General features: G+C 42.1%; 1 protein-coding gene across 2 annotated transcripts; it reads right to left on the bottom strand.

Annotated features, from left to right (window-relative positions):
- Nucleotides 1-708: 708 nt before the first annotated feature.
- smim22 (small integral membrane protein 22) lies at nucleotides 709-19,665 on the bottom strand. 2 transcript variants are annotated; one of them, XM_068056866.1, is made up of 4 exons: nucleotides 19,463-19,665; nucleotides 7,236-7,439; nucleotides 5,086-5,165; nucleotides 709-960 (listed from the first exon to the last, which is right to left on the bottom strand). In XM_068056866.1, the coding sequence occupies exons 2-4, from the start codon at nucleotides 7,363-7,365 to the stop codon at nucleotides 913-915; spliced, it is 258 nt and encodes an 85-aa protein (XP_067912967.1). In that variant the 5' UTR covers nucleotides 7,366-7,439; nucleotides 19,463-19,665; the 3' UTR covers nucleotides 709-912. The 2 variants fall into 2 exon arrangements, with proteins under 2 accessions (XP_067912967.1, XP_067912969.1); XM_068056868.1 differs by lacking the exon at nucleotides 19,463-19,665 and adding an exon at nucleotides 17,493-17,583.
- Between the last annotated feature and the right edge of the window lie 335 nt (nucleotides 19,666-20,000).

Raw genomic sequence — 20,000 nt, 5'->3', positions numbered from 1 at the left:
TTAGTGCTTGGCTAGGGTGAAAGTAGCCTATTAGTTATAATCTTACACCTCAGTTAGGTTTATGCCCATAAAATAGAAAGTGAAGGTTTCATTGAAGTGACTAAACTTGCACAAATTGAACTGTGACAAGAGATCAGCTGATGAAATCTGAGTGTCAAAATGACCATTAGTGACATTGTTTGCACACACAAGGAAAATTGTGTACAAATTTTGAATAGTGTTAAAATTTGTGGTAGTTAGTTGTGACCTACACTGTGATGCTCTTGTGATTTCCCTGTACCAGTGAACTGTACACAAGCAGCACACGTCAGAATCCCAAAGTCTTGTCCTACTTTTAACTTACCTGCACTGTGCGCTTTAATGGCACAATGCAACAAAGTTTAATGTCACACATTTGAGTGTTCCAAACTTGGATGTATGGGTATAGGTCTGTACCATATGGTATCTTTCTAGGCAATGACATTGCTATGAGCTAGCAGTGCTTTAAGAATAGTTAATGGGTTTGACCACTGTGGAACAGATTAAAACACAATCTCCTCTTTCATGTCACAATGATTTTCAGCTGAAAAGTTCCATGCTACTCATCAACCAAGCTGATTTACTTTAAAAAGCAGAATTCATTAAAAGTAAAATGGCTGATTTTGTATTGTTTCATATGATTAAAATTGCAAAGGATAGATTCCAATAAGTGAGAACTGTGCAAATAAAAAAAGTTAAACTTTTATTACCAAACTGATGCAAGGCTGGTAAAGATGATAGACTTCATATTTGGATGTGATTCAGAAAAGATGCCTGTCAAATTAACTAAGATGCATTGGTTGAAGATTTACACAAGATTCACGACAAACTCATTTCTGCATTGAAGAAGATTACTAATTGATCTGGTCTCTGTTTGAAAGTCCGATCCAGGTTCTAAGGTTCCAATGCCAGGTTGTCAACACCCACCTTGTGCTTTCCAGGCTAGAAAAGAAAATAGCCATGCATATCAGACTGATCATTACGTACTATTTAAAATGCCTTTATTCTTGATTTGTTGGTTATGCTGTTCATAAGATATTTAAATCTCTTTTTTTCAGTTAAATGATGCTCCTTTGAGGTTACGGTATCCCATTCCTTATTTCAGTTTGTTTTGTAGCCTAGAAATAATGCTAACACTAACATATCACATTACAAAACTACGAGTATCTCTAACTGAAAATTACATATTGTTAGCATGGTCTGATTTGAATGGGCAGCTTAGCAGAAAATAAACCAAGAGACAATGCAGTGAAATCAACTTCTGCCATAAATAAAAAGCTGAGAAATGGAATAAGACATCTATACACAAGTCAAACTATTATGAGTTTGTAAAACAAAAAATAATAACGCTTGATTTTGAAGTTGTAATTTGGATTTCAAACTATCAATTGAAAGCTCAAGGTTGGCTTGAGCTTTGCTGTTGTGCCAAAAGATGTTTGAGAACCCATTGATGGAATGAGCTAAACTGATTCGGAACCAATCCCTGTCATAGAGCCAAACAAACATTATTAGAAATAAAAGCACAATACTGCCGATGCTGGAAAACTGAAGTAAAAACTGAAAATGCTGGAAATACTCAGCAGGTCAGACAGCATCTGCGGACAGAGAAGTAGAGTTAATGTTTCAGGTCTGTGGCCTTTCATCAGAACTGGCAAAAGTTAGAAATGTTATAGGTTTTAAACAAGTGAAAGTGGGGTGGTGGTGGTGGTGGTGGTGAGGGGTAGTGGGGAAAAGAATAAAAGAGGTGGTGTGTGATAGGGCAGGAGAGATTGAGGTGTTGCTCGCCATCTGCTTAGCGTTAATTAAAGGCCAATTGAGGTCATTAATAAATCATTTGACAGCCATTTTACGCTGGCTGTCAAATTTTATGGCAGTGAAGCGAGTTGAAGGAGGTGTCGGGAACCTGGCAGCTTTAAAAGAGTGGCAGGCAGTGTCTCTATGAAGAAGTTGGAGGTACTTTTCTTTGGTTCATTGATATTTCTTTGCGTGACTTTTAAGTTTAGGGTTGTTTCTGCTGGTTCAGCAGGGGTCATCTGAATGTTAGTCACTCCTGGTCGGGCCACAGCAGTATTGATTTATTGGGTGAAGGGGAGGGAGTTGTGTGTGCCTGTCCTTATAGTAGGCTGGTAATACCTGAACTAATTGCATCTCTGGAACACAGCATCAATGGGAATTGTCCATTCTGGAGGGGGCTCATCTAATGAGGAGGACTACACCCCAAGGAGGGACAGGAGGACAACTGGCCAGGGGAACCAACAACCTGTTGGCACAGTGCAGCCTCGTAATGGGGGAGGGGGAGAAGGTGACAGAGTGGCCCGGGTGCAACCACCTGTCAAGAGACGAGCCTACCCAGCAGGCAGGGTTTACTGCCCACATTTGAGCTTTCTACAAATGTCAGAGTGCCAATGCTGAGGAAGACTGCGCTTGTCACAGGAGACTGTCACACCTCTGAGAGAGATGCTGGCAGCAGAGGTCGCTTCCAACCGCGTGGGTGGCCATCTAATGCCAGTCGCACTGAAGCGAACAGTCACGCTGAACTTCTATGCATCAGGCTCCTTCCAGACTTCATCAGGAGATATGCGCAGAGTCTGAGTCATCAGCACATCACTGCATTAAGGTGGTAACTGATGCCATATTCAGACGTGCCAACCAGTTCATCAAGTTCTGGACGGACTCCACCAGTCAGGCAGAGAGAGCCAGAGGCTTCAGCGCCATTGCTGGGTTCCCCATGATCCAAGGTGTAATTGACTGCACCCATTTGGCCATTAGAGCACCTACAGGTCAGTCAAATTCATTAATCAAAAGAGGTTCCACTCAATGAATGTGAAAATTGTCTGTGACCACCATAAAGGTGTGTGCTTGTTATCCTGGAAGTAGTCAATGCATTCATTCTCCAGAACTCCCAGGTGCCAGCACTATTCAGCCCTCCTGAATGCCTGCAAAGATGGATAATTGGCGACATGGGTTACCCACTGATGACACTGGTCTTCTGAAAATTAGATTCAGGTGTTTAGATCGCTCAGGTGGTGCCCTACAGTCCTCCCCAGCAAGGAGCAATGCCTCCTCCTCCACAGTGATGTGAAATGCTAGATTTGGCACACTGTCACAAGTCCTGCCTTCTCACGGGCATTCTGGGCTCTCTTCTCCTGTGCAGACACATGGCAATCATTTAAGTTACTTGGCTTGAAGGAGCACCCGCTCATCCTTTGTGCTGCATGCTGCCTCTCGGACCATTGCCATTCAAGTGTACGGTTGGCACATTCTCGACCATTGTGCAGCTCAGATGTGCCCAACATACAGTCCATGACAGGGACGCAGCCATTCACTCCAGATGGATGGCTTCAAATTTGCAGCATCAGCACCTGGTTACCCACCCATATGAGTACAACAGAATGAGGACTGAGGTATTCCCATAACCCTGGCAGAGCGGAGAAGGTCGTTGACCCGCTTGCGGTATTGTATCCATGTCCTTCTGACTACACCCCGGCTGCTGACCTCAGCAACCTCCATTCAGGCCTTCTTGGTGACGTGGGAAGGCCTCCTCCTTCTGTCTGGTGGGATGTGGACCTCCCACCTTGCCTCAGCCGCCTGGAGGAGGACATGCAGCAAGTCATCGGTGAACCTTTGGGCCTGCAGTTAGCGCTCTCTGCTATTGCTGCAAGCAGGTTCTGGTCCTCCAATGTCTCAGGTAGCTTTATGGAAAATGACGGTGGGTCACCTCTTTGAGTGAGAGGACAGCTCCGACTCCCCTCAGCCTGGCATCTGAGTGACAAGGCGGAGTTTGCAAGTTCTCCCTGTGACTGCGTAGGTTTCTGCCGGGTGCTCCGGTTTCCTCCCACAGCCAAAGACTTGCAGGTTGATAGGTAAATTGGCCATTGTAAATTGCCCTTAGTGTAGGTAGGTGGTAGGAGAATTGTGGGGATGTGTTAGGGAATATGGGATTAATGTAGGATTAGTATAAATGGGTGGTTGTCGGTCGGCACAGACTCGATGGGCCTGTATCAGTGCTGTATCTCTCTATGACAGCTCCTGCTCCCCTCAGCCTAGTATTTGTCTGCTATTGCACTCTTGCTCCATCCACCATCCTCTGTGAAGCAAGCAGCCTTCTCCGAGCCACTAAAGGTGCTGACAGCACTTTCTTTCGGCTTTTTCCCACCCCCGCCAACGCTGACCTTCCCGCCCGTGGCACCTTTTCGATTAAAAAATCTGCCAGCGAGACACTAATTGATCACTTAGCGCTCGATCGCGGTGGCAGCGGCTTCAGCACCCGCTTCCCCATCCGGGACCACAGATCTGCCCGGACAGGTAAAAGTCCGGCCATTAACTCTGCTTCTCTCCCTATTAATAGAAATAGTTCTTCTAATTAGGACTGCCCTTGCTGTTGCCATTAAATGATTAATCAGTAATTCAGGTCCCTGGAGTTGGAGTGAGGAGTTATTGGAGGACAGGAACACCAGGTAACTGCATTCTCGGTTTCCTAGTGTAACAATTATTGACCTTTTTATCTATGAGATTAATGCTGGATGCACAGAATTTGTTGGGTACGCTTCAGTAATGCTTTTACTTGAACAATGAAGGTTGAAATCCAAGATATTTCCAGAAGGGAGGACTATTTCTGGTCAAAAGTCTCCTGCACCACAGACTTTTCTTGATGAAGTTGATGGGGTGTATCTAATTTCTGGCAAAGTCACTGTAAATAATAGAGGCTCAAGGTAACTCTCCTACCGTGTTTACTTCTGGGGAAAACACAACTCCAATTGGTGTTGTTACAGCATAGTTGAGAGCAGATTAACAGTATATCTTTGTGTGTCACTGTGAATTGGAGCAGATGTTGAATGTTTGCATTACAATGATGGTTTTGTACCATTAGAACCATAGCTGATAGTGACCAGATTATGTTACTTCTCACAATAACCTGTAAAGCTTCTAATTGCAAGGAAAAGCCTCAAATTGTCCTCCTCACCCACCATTAATGTTCGTCAATGGAAATGTACAAATTGATAGATTATTGTTAGGGGTAGTTACAGGAGAAAAAGTGGAAACTGGAGGGTTTAAAAACACGCGCACCTTCTTGCTTGGCGAGGAAGGGCAGCAGCAACCCCAGCAACAGCGAATCAGGACCAAAAGAATCAGAACCAACACCGCACCTGTTCAGGGAAACAAAGAAATTAGTGTAAATTACATACAATGGTAGAAGGAGTGGATTTGACAGGTTGAATGGCACTCTCTCTCATTTTATATCATCTCATGTTGTCAAGACACTTGGTAACTGAAGCAGTTTTCAAAAACACACTTTTTAAAGGATTACAGCAGTACATTTTTACTGACCACAAGTTAAAGGGGGACTGTCAGCATTAGATTTTTTGCCTGTTTTATTAATAAAATTCTTTAAAAGGGAAACTTTTCTGACATTACTGGCTGGTTGTGAGGAATTTAGATAAGCAGATACTGTCATTAACCCAACATTCAGGGAAATTTTCAAATATGCAGTCACAGCACAATCATTTACCAAGTGGGATGCCAACAGGAAGGATTCTTGGGGCATTATTTCCATCACACTGCTGTCGGGGTTATCACTAAACTAATACCGTTCAAGACAATTATTATGCAGTGGATCTCATGAATTAGCCAAAGTAATATAACGTTTATGTAATTACCTCCAAAATGCTACACACCAAATTTGAAGTGGATCTTAATACTTTGTTGTTTAGTCTAATAAGTTCCCATTTTATTTTGAAAAATATACCAATACATTGTAAGATCGCAAAGTTCAACAGACACTACGATCAATTCTGATGCCCTGTGATTTACTTCCAATGTTCTGAACAGTCAATGGTAACTTTCCAGTACAGCATGGATACCTATATTTCACTTTTATGAATTAACTGACATAGGACAAGTCACCTTCTCTAGGAATGTAGAAATAAATCAGGGAAAAGGGAATAATATTTTGCACGACTGCTCCTCCATGCCCCAAAAGGAAAGTTTAGATATCCACTACTATAGGCTCACTAACCCTTGGATCACTTTAGCTGAGTGCTGGAAATTGTTCCTTCATTCTGACATTTCACTCCCACTGGCTAACTAGCTGTCAGTTTCAGCCAGGAAACTGACCAGGGCAAGTGGATGCAGCCACGGCGGGCTTATAAAATTCAGCCTTTCATTCAGACACCCCCTTACTAAGACAGGATTTCTTACCCTTTCCTGTTTGAAGAAGTCTGATATTGCCAACTGGGATACCCAAAAGGGTACCAGCATTAAACTCTAGGCAGATCTTCAGCCAGATTTGGCACCAGCCCCAGCACGGGAATGGCTTAGGCAGTGCCTGTCAAGGTTACAGCTGCTTTGACCTTTTATGCAGCAGGTTCCTTTCAGGCAATGCCAGGTGATTAATGTGCGGCTTGCTGTGCCCAGCATTTCACCACATTTCCTGTGGATAGCAATCAGCAGCAAGAAAGAGCACCATGTGGCAGGGTGCCCTTAAGTGCAGGGCATCATTGACTGCATATAAATGGCCCTTAGCTGGAACATAGCACCATTTGAAAAGACAACCATTCCAATAATATCTGCCACACTTATTTGGCACCTCCTTTCATTCATTCTGCCACCGCCAACAGTGCCGGTTTTTTTGAATGGTCAAGACGACTCTAGGACTGGCACTTGGGGGAAACGTGACATATGCCCTGTGCCTCATGATGTCCATTACCAGGGGACGACAGCTCAGGAGAAGTGCAATGAGGCCCAGACAATCAACAATGGACACATCTTTGGCATCCTCAAGCAATGATTTCATTGTTTGGACCCACCAGGGAGAGAACAGCAGTAAAGCCTCTCTCCCCAAGTGGAGAATGGACAAAAAATACAAATACCAGCACTGCCTGTGAGGGTAATCATTAGGATAGCAATAATTGTGGTGCCTGAAAAGATGAATAAAACACAGAAAATGCAGTATTTAGAAATTACAGAGATCCGACACTTCAATTTAGTTCTAATTTAAGAGAACTTTTAAAAGAGTGCCATCGTTATTTGCAGTATAAACCAATAACCAAAAGAAGGATCTTTATTGAGTTAAGATACAGATCATCCATGGGGCTGAATGGCCTCATCCTGTTCCTACATTCCTAAAGCAAGTACTTTATCATTTACAACTGTTCTGTAAGTACAGTGAACTGAACAGTTTAAAAATGAATAAACTTTGTTGCCCTTTGGCATCTTACCAATAAAAATAAAGAAAATGGCAAAAGTGGCGATATCCCAGTTCGACTGAAAAAGCTGCTTGCTCTGTAGTCTCCTCACAACATCATTAAATTGCGCTTCAATCTGAGTTCCCAAATCCTGGTCAGCCATCTTTACCACTGGCTATTCCGAAACCGCTCAGATGTGCTGCCTTTTTCTCTGCGTCAGTCAGCAAATAACATCAACTGCGAAATACAGAACAGAATTCATCATTTCCAACTTGATCATATGCCAAGTGAAAAGAATCTGCAAAGGATATAATTACATACAATGCCATTTCTTACCCTTTGCCTTATGGAATGATTGTGTCACTAAAATTCATATTGTGCAGGAAAAACTTCAACATAAACCTTACTGCGAAAGATTTGATGAATTTACTAAAATATTCTTTTTAATAAATTGAGAGTTTTAAGATAAGCACAAGATATGGGGATATAATAGGACTGGAAGTGATGAGCAATGACATATACCTATGCAATATCCTCAAGCAGGTACAATAAACATTTAGCTTGATCACAGTCAAATCATCAGGTCTATGTCAGATACTTACATATAGAATTGTTCATTTGCATGTACATAGGAACATAGGAAATAGGAGCATGTGTAGGCCATTCAGCCCCTCGAGCCTGCTCTGCCATTCAACTAGATCATGGCTGATCTTCTACCTCAACGCCATTTTCCCACACTATCCCTATATCCCTTGACATCTGTAATATCCCGAAATCTATCGATCGCTGTCTTCAATATACTCAATGATCGAGCCTCCACAGCCCTCTGGGGTAGAGAATTCCAAGGATTCACCACCCTCTGAGTGAAGAAATTCTTCCTCATCTCAGTCCTAAATGACCTACATCTTATTCTGAGACTGTGTCCCTTGGTTCTAGACATCCCCAGCCAGGGGAAACATCCTTCCTGCATCCACCCTGTCGAGTCCTGTAATAAATGTGTATGCTTCAATGAGATCACCTCTCATTCTTCTAAACTCCAAGGCTCAATGAGGAAAGGCCACAGTACATCGAGGGGCTGGAACAGTTGTAAAAAAAAAACCCAGCGGACTGAATGTGTAAGGAAGCTGTTGATTGTATTATAATGTGAATGTAAATGTAGTCTGTGCTGTTAGTGGAAGGCCATGCATTGTATTTCACTGTAAATGATCTGTATTGTACCATTTGAATTACACTGTATGTACCTTATATTTTTGAAACAAAAGAAATCAATGTAAAGTGAAACCATTTCATGTTGATAGTACTGTTTAGTGTGAATGTCTCCTCAGCCCCCTTCCAAAGTTGACCTGCTAAATGGTAGTTTAATTTTCCCAACACTGCACCGATGATATTTATTTAAATAAATAAGTAGATCACTGCAAAAAAATCCACCTGCACAACAAGAAGTCTTGCAACTAGCAAACACAGAGTTGCTGGAGGTATGATCATGTAATGTATGGCTATATGACATCTGATCACATGATATGTGCCCACAGTCTGAAAATGTTATTACCCCACAACTTGTTTTCCAATGAAACATACAGGAGTAAATGATACGGACACTTTGTACAACTTGTAGTTTACTCTTTGCTAATGAATTCATAGCTCACCTGATTACACAGAGTTAATACATGGGGTCCAAACCTGAGATAATAGAATTATCTTTCCAAATCAGAGAAAAAGCATTGTCAATGGGTCTGTGCAATTTCAATGTGTTGTTTAACTTGTTTCCTGAAATTCAGAGCAGGAGTAACATTCTTGGCCATTACATTACCATTATAGAATCACAGGATGGTAACAGCACAGAAGGAGTCCATTCAGCCCATTGTGTCTGTGCTGGCTCTCTGCTAAAGCAACTCAGCTAGTCTCACTCCCTTGTCCTTTCCCTATTCCCTGCAAATTTTCTCTCCAAGTGTTCATCCAATTCTCTTTTGAAAGCCATGATTGAATCTACTTCCACCGCACTCTCAGGCAGTGCATTCCTGATCCTAACCACTCGCTGCATAAAGAAGTTTTTCCCTCACGTTGGTTTTGGTTCTTTTGCCAATCACCTTGAATCGGCGTCTTCTGGTTCTTGACCCTTCTGCCAATGGGAACAGTTTCTCTTTATCTACTTTGTCTTTTTTAAAATATTTTTTCTGGTTGGCAAGATGTAACGAGTGGTGTGCCATAGGGATTGGTGCTGGAGCCTCAATGTTTTACAATTTATATAAATGACTTAGATGAAGGGACCGAAGGTATGGTTGCTAAATTTACACAAAGATAGGTAGGAAATTAACTTATGAAGAGGACATAAGGAGGCTACAAAGGGATATAGACAGGTTCAGTGAGTGGGCAAAGATCTGGCAAATGGAGTATAATGTTGGAAAGTGTGAAATTGTCCACTTTGGCAGGAAAAATAAAAAAGCATATTATCTAAATGGTGAGAGATTGCAGAGCTCTGAGATGCAGAGGGATCTGGGTGTCCTAGTGCATGAATCGCAAAAGATTAGTATGCAGGTACAGCACGTAATTAGGAAAGCTAATAGAATGTTATTGTTTATCGCGAGGGGAATTTAATACAAAAGTAGGGAGGTTATGCTTCAGCTATACAGGGCACTGGTGAGACCACATCTGGAGTACTGTGTACAGTACTGGTCTCCTCATTTAAGGAGATGTAAATTTGTTGGAGGCAGTACAGAGAAGGTTTACTAGACTAATACCAGGAATGGGTGGGCTGTCTTCCGAGGAAAGATTGGACAGGCTAGGCTTGTATCCGCTGGAATTTAGAAGAGTAAGAGGCAACTTGATTGAAACATAAAAGATCCTGAGGGGTCTTGACCGGGTGGATGTGGAAAGGATGTTTCCCTTTGTGGGAGAATCTCGAACTAGGGGTCACTGTTTAAAAATAAGGGGTCGCCCATTTAAGACAGAAATAAGGAGAATTTTTTTCTCTCAGAGGGTCGTGAGTCTTTGGAATTCTCTTCCTCAAAAGGTGGTGGAAGCAGAGTCTTTGAATATTTTTAAGGCAGAGAGGTTGATAGATTCTTGATAAGCAAGGGGGTGGAAGGTTATTGGGAGTAGGTGGTAATGTGGAGTAATCAGTTCAGCCATGAGCTTATTGAATGGCAGAGCAGGCTTGAAGGGCCGAGTGGCCTACTCCTGCTCCTAATTCGTAAGTTCGTATGTATAGAAACCCCATGATTTTGAACACCTCTATCAAATCTCCTCTCAACCTTCATTTCTCCAAAGAGAACAGCCCCAGCTTCTCCAATCTATCCACATAACTGAAGTCCCTTATCCCTGGAACCATTCTCTGTGACCATTAATTGAGAAGAGCAAAGTGAATGTTATTGGCCAGATTTTTGCTTGTAAGGCTGCAGTAAATCCGATAATTTTGACCAAACTCTCCCAGCAGAAATGGCAGCAGATAGCATCTGTATTAACTGTTAGCGTAAAATAAACATCCCGATTTCTAAAAGTGGAAAACTGCCTGGTAAATTGCCAATCAAACTTTGACAGAAAAGCACTTTCAGAGGTAGGGATTTTTGCTCCCACATCGACTTCTCTTACGGCGGACACTGTGCCAGCAGATGAGAGCTCAGATCAAAGACTTTCAGCTTTAACATTCAGATATCACAGCACTAAATACAACAGTCTGACATTTCCTAAATGCTCATCTGCCCATTGAAACCATTAGCAGCCTCTTGAAGAGAAACTTTGGGCAGGATTTTAGCTTCCGAGGGGGTGCAAAGAATGGTAATAGGTGGGCATGAAAATTCACATTGCAGCTGGCATGCCAGTTTGCTGGCACATCTTGCCCCTGGGCCATTTCAAAGAAGGTGAGATTGGGGACGGTGGTGGCTGGGCTACCTGCGGCCCGCCCGCAAGCGGCCAGTAGCCAACTAAAGCTGTTTAAAGGCCTATTGTCAGAGGTCGACTGGAATTTTCCCCTGGAGGCATCAGGAACTAGGCCAGCTGCCTGGAGGTGGTCTCCTGGTGACAGAGTGGCGGCATGAGGTGGGGTGGGGTGGGGGGTGGCAGCACTCCAGGAAGACTTTGAAGCCCTCCCCGCCTGCCTGGCTTCAGCTGCAGGCCACCCTGTAGAGGGGTTCCCCTTCCACTATGGTGGCCCGGCTGCTGAGGGCATTTTTTTTCTTTGAAAGTCGAAAGAGTTGGAGAGAGGTCACCTCAAAATGGATAAGGCAACCTGCTGCTTCTTCTGTGCTGGAGGGCCTCCTATGGGACAGCGAACGTGCCCTTTGGCCAATTCAGGGAAAATCACCGCTGAGAGACTGTTTTCCACACGGTTCGGGGTTGTGACCCCCATTTGGCCCCAACATCGAGCTCCCAACCCAAAAGGCAAAATCCTGCCCTTTGCCTCCTTTTTCCAAGAGCGAATTAAAATGTTCCTCTACACTTTTGAAATTCTTGAATTTTAACTTTTTTCTGTGGTATTATAAGTATTCGCAGTGGATTTTTGTTCTTTGAAATGGAAGGTGTCGACTGAATTCCAATTCTCTGTCAACAAGTACCCGTTGAACAAAGGAAAACAATTTACTAAATTCAGCAGATACAGAGCTTCTTGTGTGGCCCATTTCCTCTGAATGGATAGGGCATGTTCTAGCTCATAGTGCATTCTGGGTAAAGGAACTACCATTAAGCTGCAGAATCATGTTTAGAGCAGCAAGTCGATGAACTGAATTAATTATTACTGAGAACTCGCTGGCTGCAATGCAGGCCTGTCCCTAACCCGTGAGAGGTGCGAGTGCACACAGGCAGAAATCAGGAATGTGAAGTAACTTTACTCCTAGCTTAGCAACAGCAGTGCTCAGGAGACCGATCCTCCATTCTGCCAGACTCCCAAACAAACCTGTGTAGAATATTGGGTATCAGAGCCCTGTGCACAGTTCTAGTCTCCATATTACAGAAAGGATATGTAAGCACTGAAGGAAGTGTTGAAAAGATTTACAGTGATGATACCAGAACTGAGAGTGTACAGTTATCAGGAAAGATTGAACAGGCTGGAGTTCTAGTTTTCAGAAAAGAGAAAACTGAGAGGTGACCTGATGGAGATTTTTAAAATTATGAAGGGGTTTAATAGGCTAGATGTAGAAAAGAGACTTCAACATGTGTTGGAGTCCAAAACTAGGATCATTAATAAGATAATTACCAGTAAATCCAATAAGGAATTCAGGAGAAACTTCTTTACTCAAAGAACGGTTAGAGTTTGGAATGTGCTACCGCAAGGAGTGTTGAGGAGAACAGCATAGATGCTGGTAAGGGGAAGCTAGGTAAGTACATGAGGGAGAAAGGAACAGAAGATTATGTTGATAGTATTAGATGAAGTAAGGTGGGAGGAGGCTGGTGTGGAGCATAAACACCGGCATAGACCAATTGCGCGGATGGCATGCTTCTGTGCTGTAAAATTCTATGTAATCCAGGATGGTTGGCAGTCCTAGAATAGGTCTGTAGCTTTCTCTGGGTCCTAGGGCGTTAGCTGTACTAGGTTGCATTAATACCAGTATTTACCTGTCTTCCAAGCTCTGTGGCCAACCACAGTTTTAGTCTATGGAAATTAGGAGGCCACTATTTTTGTGTTTGTCAGAATCTTAATTCTGGCAAAATCCCAACCTGTGCTGTTCGCACTAAATGAATAAGGGCAGAAAATTGCCACACGCTGAAAGGAATCAAGCAGGCATTATTTAGCTTACTAACATGGGGAAACAATTTTCACCTCTTTCCATCTGTTCAAAAAGACCTGTTTGGACACGCAACACATTATTGCTTTTTTATTTTTGTTTTGGTCAGTTCTATTAAATAAGTCCACAATGAAAACATAATACTGTCCTTTATTTTTATGCAGGTAGTAACTAACCTCGCATTTGCTACTACTAATGCAATGTAAAGTGATACCAATTCAATACTAAAGTCAATCAGGACTGAGGAATTAGATCGGCACTTGAAGAAATATAGGGGAAAAGAATGAAAACAGATAATTCTGGTGAGGGGAGCTGGCACAAAAGCAGAAAATAATAGAAACGCAAAGAAGGTCAATCAGTGTCTGTAAAGAGAAAAGACAGGTCAACATTTTGGTTATTACTCCCAGGTGACATATGAAATGTTAACCTGTCATTTCTTTTTACAGATGATGCCCAACTTGTTTGGTTTCCAGCATTTTATGTTTTCAAATCAGATTTCCAGCACCTGTCGTTTTGGTACAGGTAGGCTGGACTGAATGGCCTCTTACGTGAGAAAAAAAAGGTCTGGTTTTAATTATTGTGGTGACACTGAAAAGCTCCCAGTGTCTGATAGCTTTCACCAGCCATGCCTCGCTGCTATCTTCAGGAAATTCCTCCAGCAATGATTGACAAGTCCAATAACCTCACTGTGTCATCCCGCTCAGTCCAAACCCCAGTATAAGGGCGTTCCTGATCCATTGTTGAGGGATTTATTTGTAATAACCCACATGGTGAGTGGAATTCACTGTAAGGAGCAGGATCTGTGAAAATGCCCACAGTGCAATGGCAAAGTTCCAACTAAAGAGTTCCATAAAAATGTACGCAGTTAACAGCCTAGTCAAAGTTCACTCTAAATACAGATCAAGTGATGCCAAGTATATCAATTTACAACCACATAAAATCTTCCTAATGTCACTGCAGTGGAAGGTTTAGTTTGAACCGTTTCCAGTCCCCACCTTAAGAACAACATGATTTGCAAGGTGTGTAAAAGGAAATTTTCTAATAAAGTGTAGTTTGGACCAGATTATTGACATGGTTGCTTTTTGTTGAAAAAGATAAATCTACTACCTTACAACTTAGAAAGGTTCAGCAAGGAGCTTCAAAAGGAATCAGCATCTATGAACTTTGGTATGATAGCTGCTGATTTGTGTGATATGTTGGGTGCATATTGGGACTGAGGCTAATTCATTGACCCAGTTTTACTAACACATACGTTCAATGACATTAGGAGCTTTACCTTTCACATCTTCCCTGTGGGTAAACTGAGTTGCCAAATGACTGGAATTCAATGCTGTCAAGCTGGCACAGAAACTGTTCCAAACCTCAATTTGTTTTGTTTCTATTTAAATGAGTGAGCTGGCTCCTTACATCGAACAAACTATTCCAGGCATTGTTTGAGCATTCGCAGATTGATGGCTCACCTTGGAATTGGAGAATGGGTCGAGCACAAATGCAGCACTGGGGAGAAGAGACCCCAGCAGCAGGTTACCCCACATGCCCCATCCCTATAACCTTGCTGCAGGTCAGAGGTGAGAATTACATGTCTACTTTTTCTGGCTACATCCTCCTCTTGCATCATGTCAGTTCAGTCTATAAACGTCACAAGGACCCTAAACTTCCTCTTAAATGGGCCTACAGCTTGACTCAGGGGGGCTGCTCAGTCTCACAGCCCTGGACCCCGGGAGATCACTGTGACCACAGTGATGGCGGTAACAGGGTGGTGGGTCATTGCCCACCATTTTCAGGATGCTACCACCATGTTTTGACAGGAGGGCGGAAGATTTGGATCATGCACTCTCAGTTTAGACCAACTGGGACTCAGGTGTGCCTGTCCATTTAATGAAATAAAGGCTTTTTACATTGACAGCCAGTGTTACAACCCATATGCCAACGTCAAAAATCAGTCAGTTGGAGTTTGGCAGAACCAACCAGCTCCACTGATTTATGTTAAATGGGTTAACGCTTTCATTAAAACAATGGACCGAGGAATGCCATACACATACGACATATAGTTTGACTGCGCAGAAACAGACCATTTGGTCCAACTAGTCTATGCTGGTGTTTATGCTCCACACAAGCCTCCTCCCACCTTACTTCGTCTCACCTTATCAGCATATCCTTCTATTTCTTTCTCCCTCTTGTATCCATTTAGCTTCTCCTTAAAGTCATCGATACTGCTCGCCCCAACTATTCCATGCGATAGCAAGTTCCACATTCTAACCACTCTCTGGGAAAAAGATTTATTTTTATTCATGACTCTTATTTATGGCCCCTAGTTTTGGGCTCTTCAAGTGGAAACATCTTCTTTACATCTACCCTATCGAACCCCTTCATTATTTTGAAGGCCTCTATCATGTCACCCCTCAGCCGCTTCAGCCTTTCTTGACAGATAGAACACGATGCATTAAGTGTTCCCCATTATCACTAACTGGAATTTCTAGCTTGGTGCTTTACAGATTTAAAATGAGAAAATGTTGGAAATGCACAGCAGGCTGATCAACATCTAAAAAAAACAAAGAGACAGGTTCGTCTATTTGTGTTCTGTTAGGTTCTTCTGAGGCCTTGTTTGGTTGATATCGACTCACCTTTATCCTGCTTAAGCTTACCTAAAAATAAAAAATAGTTGTTTAAAGTAATTAAATCTGCACACCTCAATTTGGGTAACCTTCCACCTGCCTCTCAGTTGCCATGAAGTAAAACCTGGCTTGGGTATAAAATTAAAACCCGACCCGGGCCTGACCCGACAATAGCCGACCCGAACCCGAGTCTTTTAATTTTTTTCTCATGCCCGACCCGACCCGAAAATAATATTATTGAAACAGAAAAAATAGTAGATTAAAATGAAAACAACACAAAACAAAACAGTACAGTCCAGCCCAACCCATCTTGAGCCCGAATGTTGGACGCAGAATACAGACCCGATCCGACCTCGACACATGTAGTCAGGTTTGGACAGGCATGGGTCAGGGAGCCAGGCTTTACCATGGAGGACCAGAATAGGGACAGATGCAACAGTAAGCCACTTTTGTCTAGTTAGCTTACAATGCAGTGCCAGTTAGCATTACTGTAGATGCGTATCATAAAATGTTTCAGCTCAAAGTCCTCGGGTTTCTGCTTCTGTGCTCATAAACTGGCCCATTAAAAACAAAGGTCAAAAGTTGGTGGGCTGGAACTGCAGAAGCCGTAAACCTCCAACTAGAGTATCAAATAGTAACATTTTCTGAGGACGGTGTTAGGATTAGGAAGGAAATTCAAGGCTCCCTCAGATAATAAATCTTACACCTTCAAAAGCCCCATTCAATTCACTTCTAAATCCACAGCCGAAAGTTACAGAAAATAATCAAATGCTGGTTAAACCTGCAACTAAGTCATGACAAACCCATGTCCTGCTGCACTTTCAATATCACTCCTTATCTTCATATGTCATAAGGCTAATATTCAGGACTGTGGCAGGGCCCCATCAGCTTTGCCTGGAGGGCTTTGCCAGCTTGTTTTGAAGCAATTGGTCAGCTTTACTAGTTTTCTAGCTTGGTATGGAAAGGGTCTTGGGCAGAACACTTCAGCAGTGTGTGCATCACTATGTATCCATCTCGAGATTGTTGTGTGTCAAAGCTGATGTCAGCAGCTGGAAGGGAGTGAGTTCTTCAGTGCAGCTGTTTTTCTGTTAGCACTGGTTCGGCGGGCATGCTCATTGCTCTTGAGTAATCACCTGACTCCTTTCTGTGACAGGCATCTATTCAGTCCCATAGTTGTGTACTGGTGGAAATGTGCATATTCCTGGTAGTGGAGTGTTGTATTTCTAATCCTGATGGTCAATGCACTGCCGAATTACATTTCTGCAAGTCTCACATCTTAAACAAATTTATAAAGTAACAGAGTTTTGCTCTGAGCTACAGCCTGAGTAAATAAGGATGCCTTTTATATTGGATTAAGTGCCATATTAATGCTGCCAGCCTCCTGCACGTGACAGTCTCAAAAATAAATCTCTTTTTCCAATTTCTCACTTTGTGTTTATGTCGACCTCTTCCATATCTAGCCTGGGCTCCGTGCGATATAAAAGCAATTGTTCTGGCCCCCTTAACACAATATTGAGGCTAGATAATTTTGCACTCCTTCCCTGTGAACATTTGCTGGAACTTTGAAACTAGTGTGAATTATGCAGCTGAGTAGAATCTATTTACTGGAAATTTATTGGTAGTGAAAGCAATTTCATGCACTGGGCTAGTATAAGCTTTTATGACTGCTCCTTATATTTCAAACAGTAATTGTAATAAATATAGGAAAGTGGCCCTGTCACGACTACTTCTAGATTGAGGGGAGGTGGTGGCACCGTGGTAATGTCACTGAACTAGCAATCTAGAGCCCAGGCTAATGCTCTGGGGACATAGGTTCAAATCCCACCGCAGATGTTGAAATTTGAATTCAATTAATAAATCTGGAATTAAAATTCTAATGATGAAACTATTGCTGATTGTTGCTCCAAACCGATCTGATTCACTAATGTCCTTTTGGGAAGGAAATCTGCTGTCCTTACCTGATCTGGCCTACATGTGACTCCAGCTGCACAGCAATGTGGTTGACTCTTAAAATGCTCTCCGAAATGGCCTAGTAATTAGGGACGGGCAACAAATGCTGGCTTAGCCAATGACACCCACACCTAATTTAAAAAAAATGGATTTCATAACTGGGTTTCCAAACCAAAGATGGCAGCCATTGTCTTAATGTCTCTGAGAATAAGCCTTTTTTTTCAAAAAACCAATAATTAGTTGAGGGAAATGCTTCATTTGACCTACATTGTGGTTAGATTGTCTACTGATTATTGACAGCTAGAATTGGAGCAAATATCAAGATGCTTCAGTTGCAGACACTTCCCTTCAGCATTCTAGAGGATCTTCAGCAGGAAGGAATGTTTTCGGCAACTTTATCCTGCTGTCGTGGCAAATTAAAATAGTATTTTCAACTATTGGTAAAATCAGCTGCCAACTACAGGTGTGGAATGTAACTCACCCATCATCGATACCACACAAAAAGGGGTGACAGCAAATCACTAGCCAATTTTACATATCTCCCCATTTTGTATTTCGAGTATTTCAATCTAAAATGGACTACCTACTACAAAATGACAGGGGGAATTTTTTTTTAAAAGTCCAAACCCCATAACAGCTGTGTTGTGACCTTGGCCCTGACACTATGAAGCAACTTCGCAATTTTTCTTTGACAAGAAAGAGCAGTATCTATACACCATTACAAATATCTGGTTTAGTTGCTTGAAGTCACAGAATCACAGAATAATACAGTGCAGAAGAAGCCCTTCGGCCCAACGAGTCTGCACCGATGCAGACCTACTTGTAAACTAGAAGATCTGGGTTCAAAACTGTCTGGACGTTAAACATATAATCTATGCTGAGATGTTCATGCAGTACTGAGGCAGTGCTGCATTGTTAATGTCCTTCGGGTGAAATGTTAAACAAAAGGCCCTGTCTGTTCAGGTGAATATTAAAGACCCCAATCCCATGACACTGTGCAAGAGCAGGGAGTTTTTCCGGCCAATGTTCTGCCCTCAGTTTATTTATCTTTCAGCTCATTATTGTCATGGAATATTTCTGCTGTGTTTACTTTACTAACTGTTGCTGCACATTAAAGTAATGCATTATCACATGTTTCCGAGAGACAAATACAGGTGCTATTAGAGCTGCCAACTCTGGTTGGACATATTCCTGGTGGTTTCTTTACATGACCTCCAGTTTCAACTGCCCGGCTCAGTTAAACAGTTTTTCTTTTCCCCATCTGCAGTATTCTTGGAACTAATAGGTGGAAGTGTTGAAAGAAAATTGGCAAGGAAACACAGTTTCTTTTATGTCTCAATGCCTTTTCTCCTGGGTTGCTTACAACAGTTTCCAGGAGATTAATCTTTAATTCCTGTAGACTCCAAGGTACTATGTTTATTAAATCAATGGAGCTGATTTTCACATTTACTAGATGACTAGCCTGTCTGTTGTGTTATTGAGTTGTCACCATTGTTGTTAATAGAAATATAAATCACTGTGATACCTGAGTAGGTACTGGGGAAATCCACAACTGTGTTTCATGACTGACCAGGAAGTAGTTTACCTAAAAACATAGGCCTCATGTGCAAAATAAAGCCTTGAAGTAATTTGAGCGTCTACATTTCTATGGATATATTAACACTAAGTTACCCATATCCACAAAAGAAAGATCTTAAAAATGACATCACATTTATTCCTCGAACATTGTCCTACATTCATTTAATTTCCTCTTCAAGAATTTTTCTTTTTGGTGACATTAATGCATTAAAGAGTCGTGCATTAAATGCATTAAAGAGTCTGCACCAATTCACTTTTTAAAAACAAAAGAGAACTTTTGATTCACAGTCTCAGAAGTGATTTTTACTTGTTTCCTGATTTTGCCGTTTCACCTGATGAACCATTAGCCAAATGATTAAAATTGCATTAAGTACAACTCAAAACCTACACAATATCTTACCTTGCACATTCCTTACTTGCTTTTAGTTAGAATCATCAATCTCCTCCCTCTGTTCCCCTTTGATTTGTTTTTCTCTCTGAGAGTTGTGTGGCAGAATTCAGACTGACTCTTTGCAGTTCGGCTCTGCCCAACCCTACTCTGGAAAGTATACCTTCATCAAATCACACATCCTGTTCTAGTTGCTTAGCTGGATCACTGCATTAATTACAGCTGTAGAATGGGAGGAGCCTGACTGCTTTGAAAGCCACAGACTCAATCCTGCAATAACATATTATAGTGACTGCCCTCCAAATCAAACTTTGCTTGTTATTAATATGAAGAAGGTACTTAGAGACCCACATTTAGATGATTATGTTTTCTTTCATGACTCGGTGAATAGTTTTTTTCCCCATTACTCCTTATCCTGCCATCTTTTACTCAGTGCATGTAAACTGTGGGCATTTCAGAATTAAAAATCCACAGACTTTGAGGTGACTCAGTGTGGAGCTTTTCACTCTTTATACTGTCCTGGAATGTGACATTTTTGGAACAGTTTGTT

The sequence above is a fragment of the Heterodontus francisci genome, chromosome 24 (genome assembly GCF_036365525.1).
Source record: "Heterodontus francisci isolate sHetFra1 chromosome 24, sHetFra1.hap1, whole genome shotgun sequence".
Lineage (NCBI taxonomy): Eukaryota > Metazoa > Chordata > Chondrichthyes > Heterodontiformes > Heterodontidae > Heterodontus > Heterodontus francisci.
The sequence above is the reverse complement of the archived record's forward strand: the minus strand, read 5'-3'. Positions and strand labels throughout refer to the sequence as shown.

What these genes read in the sequence shown, in the direction of transcription:
- smim22 (XM_068056866.1), bottom strand. Translation starts at nt 7,365, where the DNA reads ATGGCTGACCAGGATTTGGGAACTCAGATTGAAGCGCAATTTAATGAT. An exon ending in CATTTTCTTTATTTTTATTG is followed by an intron (nt 5,166 to 7,235) that starts GTAAGATGCCAA and finishes TTCCCTGAACAG; the next exon opens with GTGCGGTGTTGGTTCTGATT. An exon ending in CTTCCTCGCCAAGCAAGAAG is followed by an intron (nt 961 to 5,085) that starts GTGCGCGTGTTT and finishes TTTCTTTTCTAG; the next exon opens with CCTGGAAAGCACAAGGTGGG.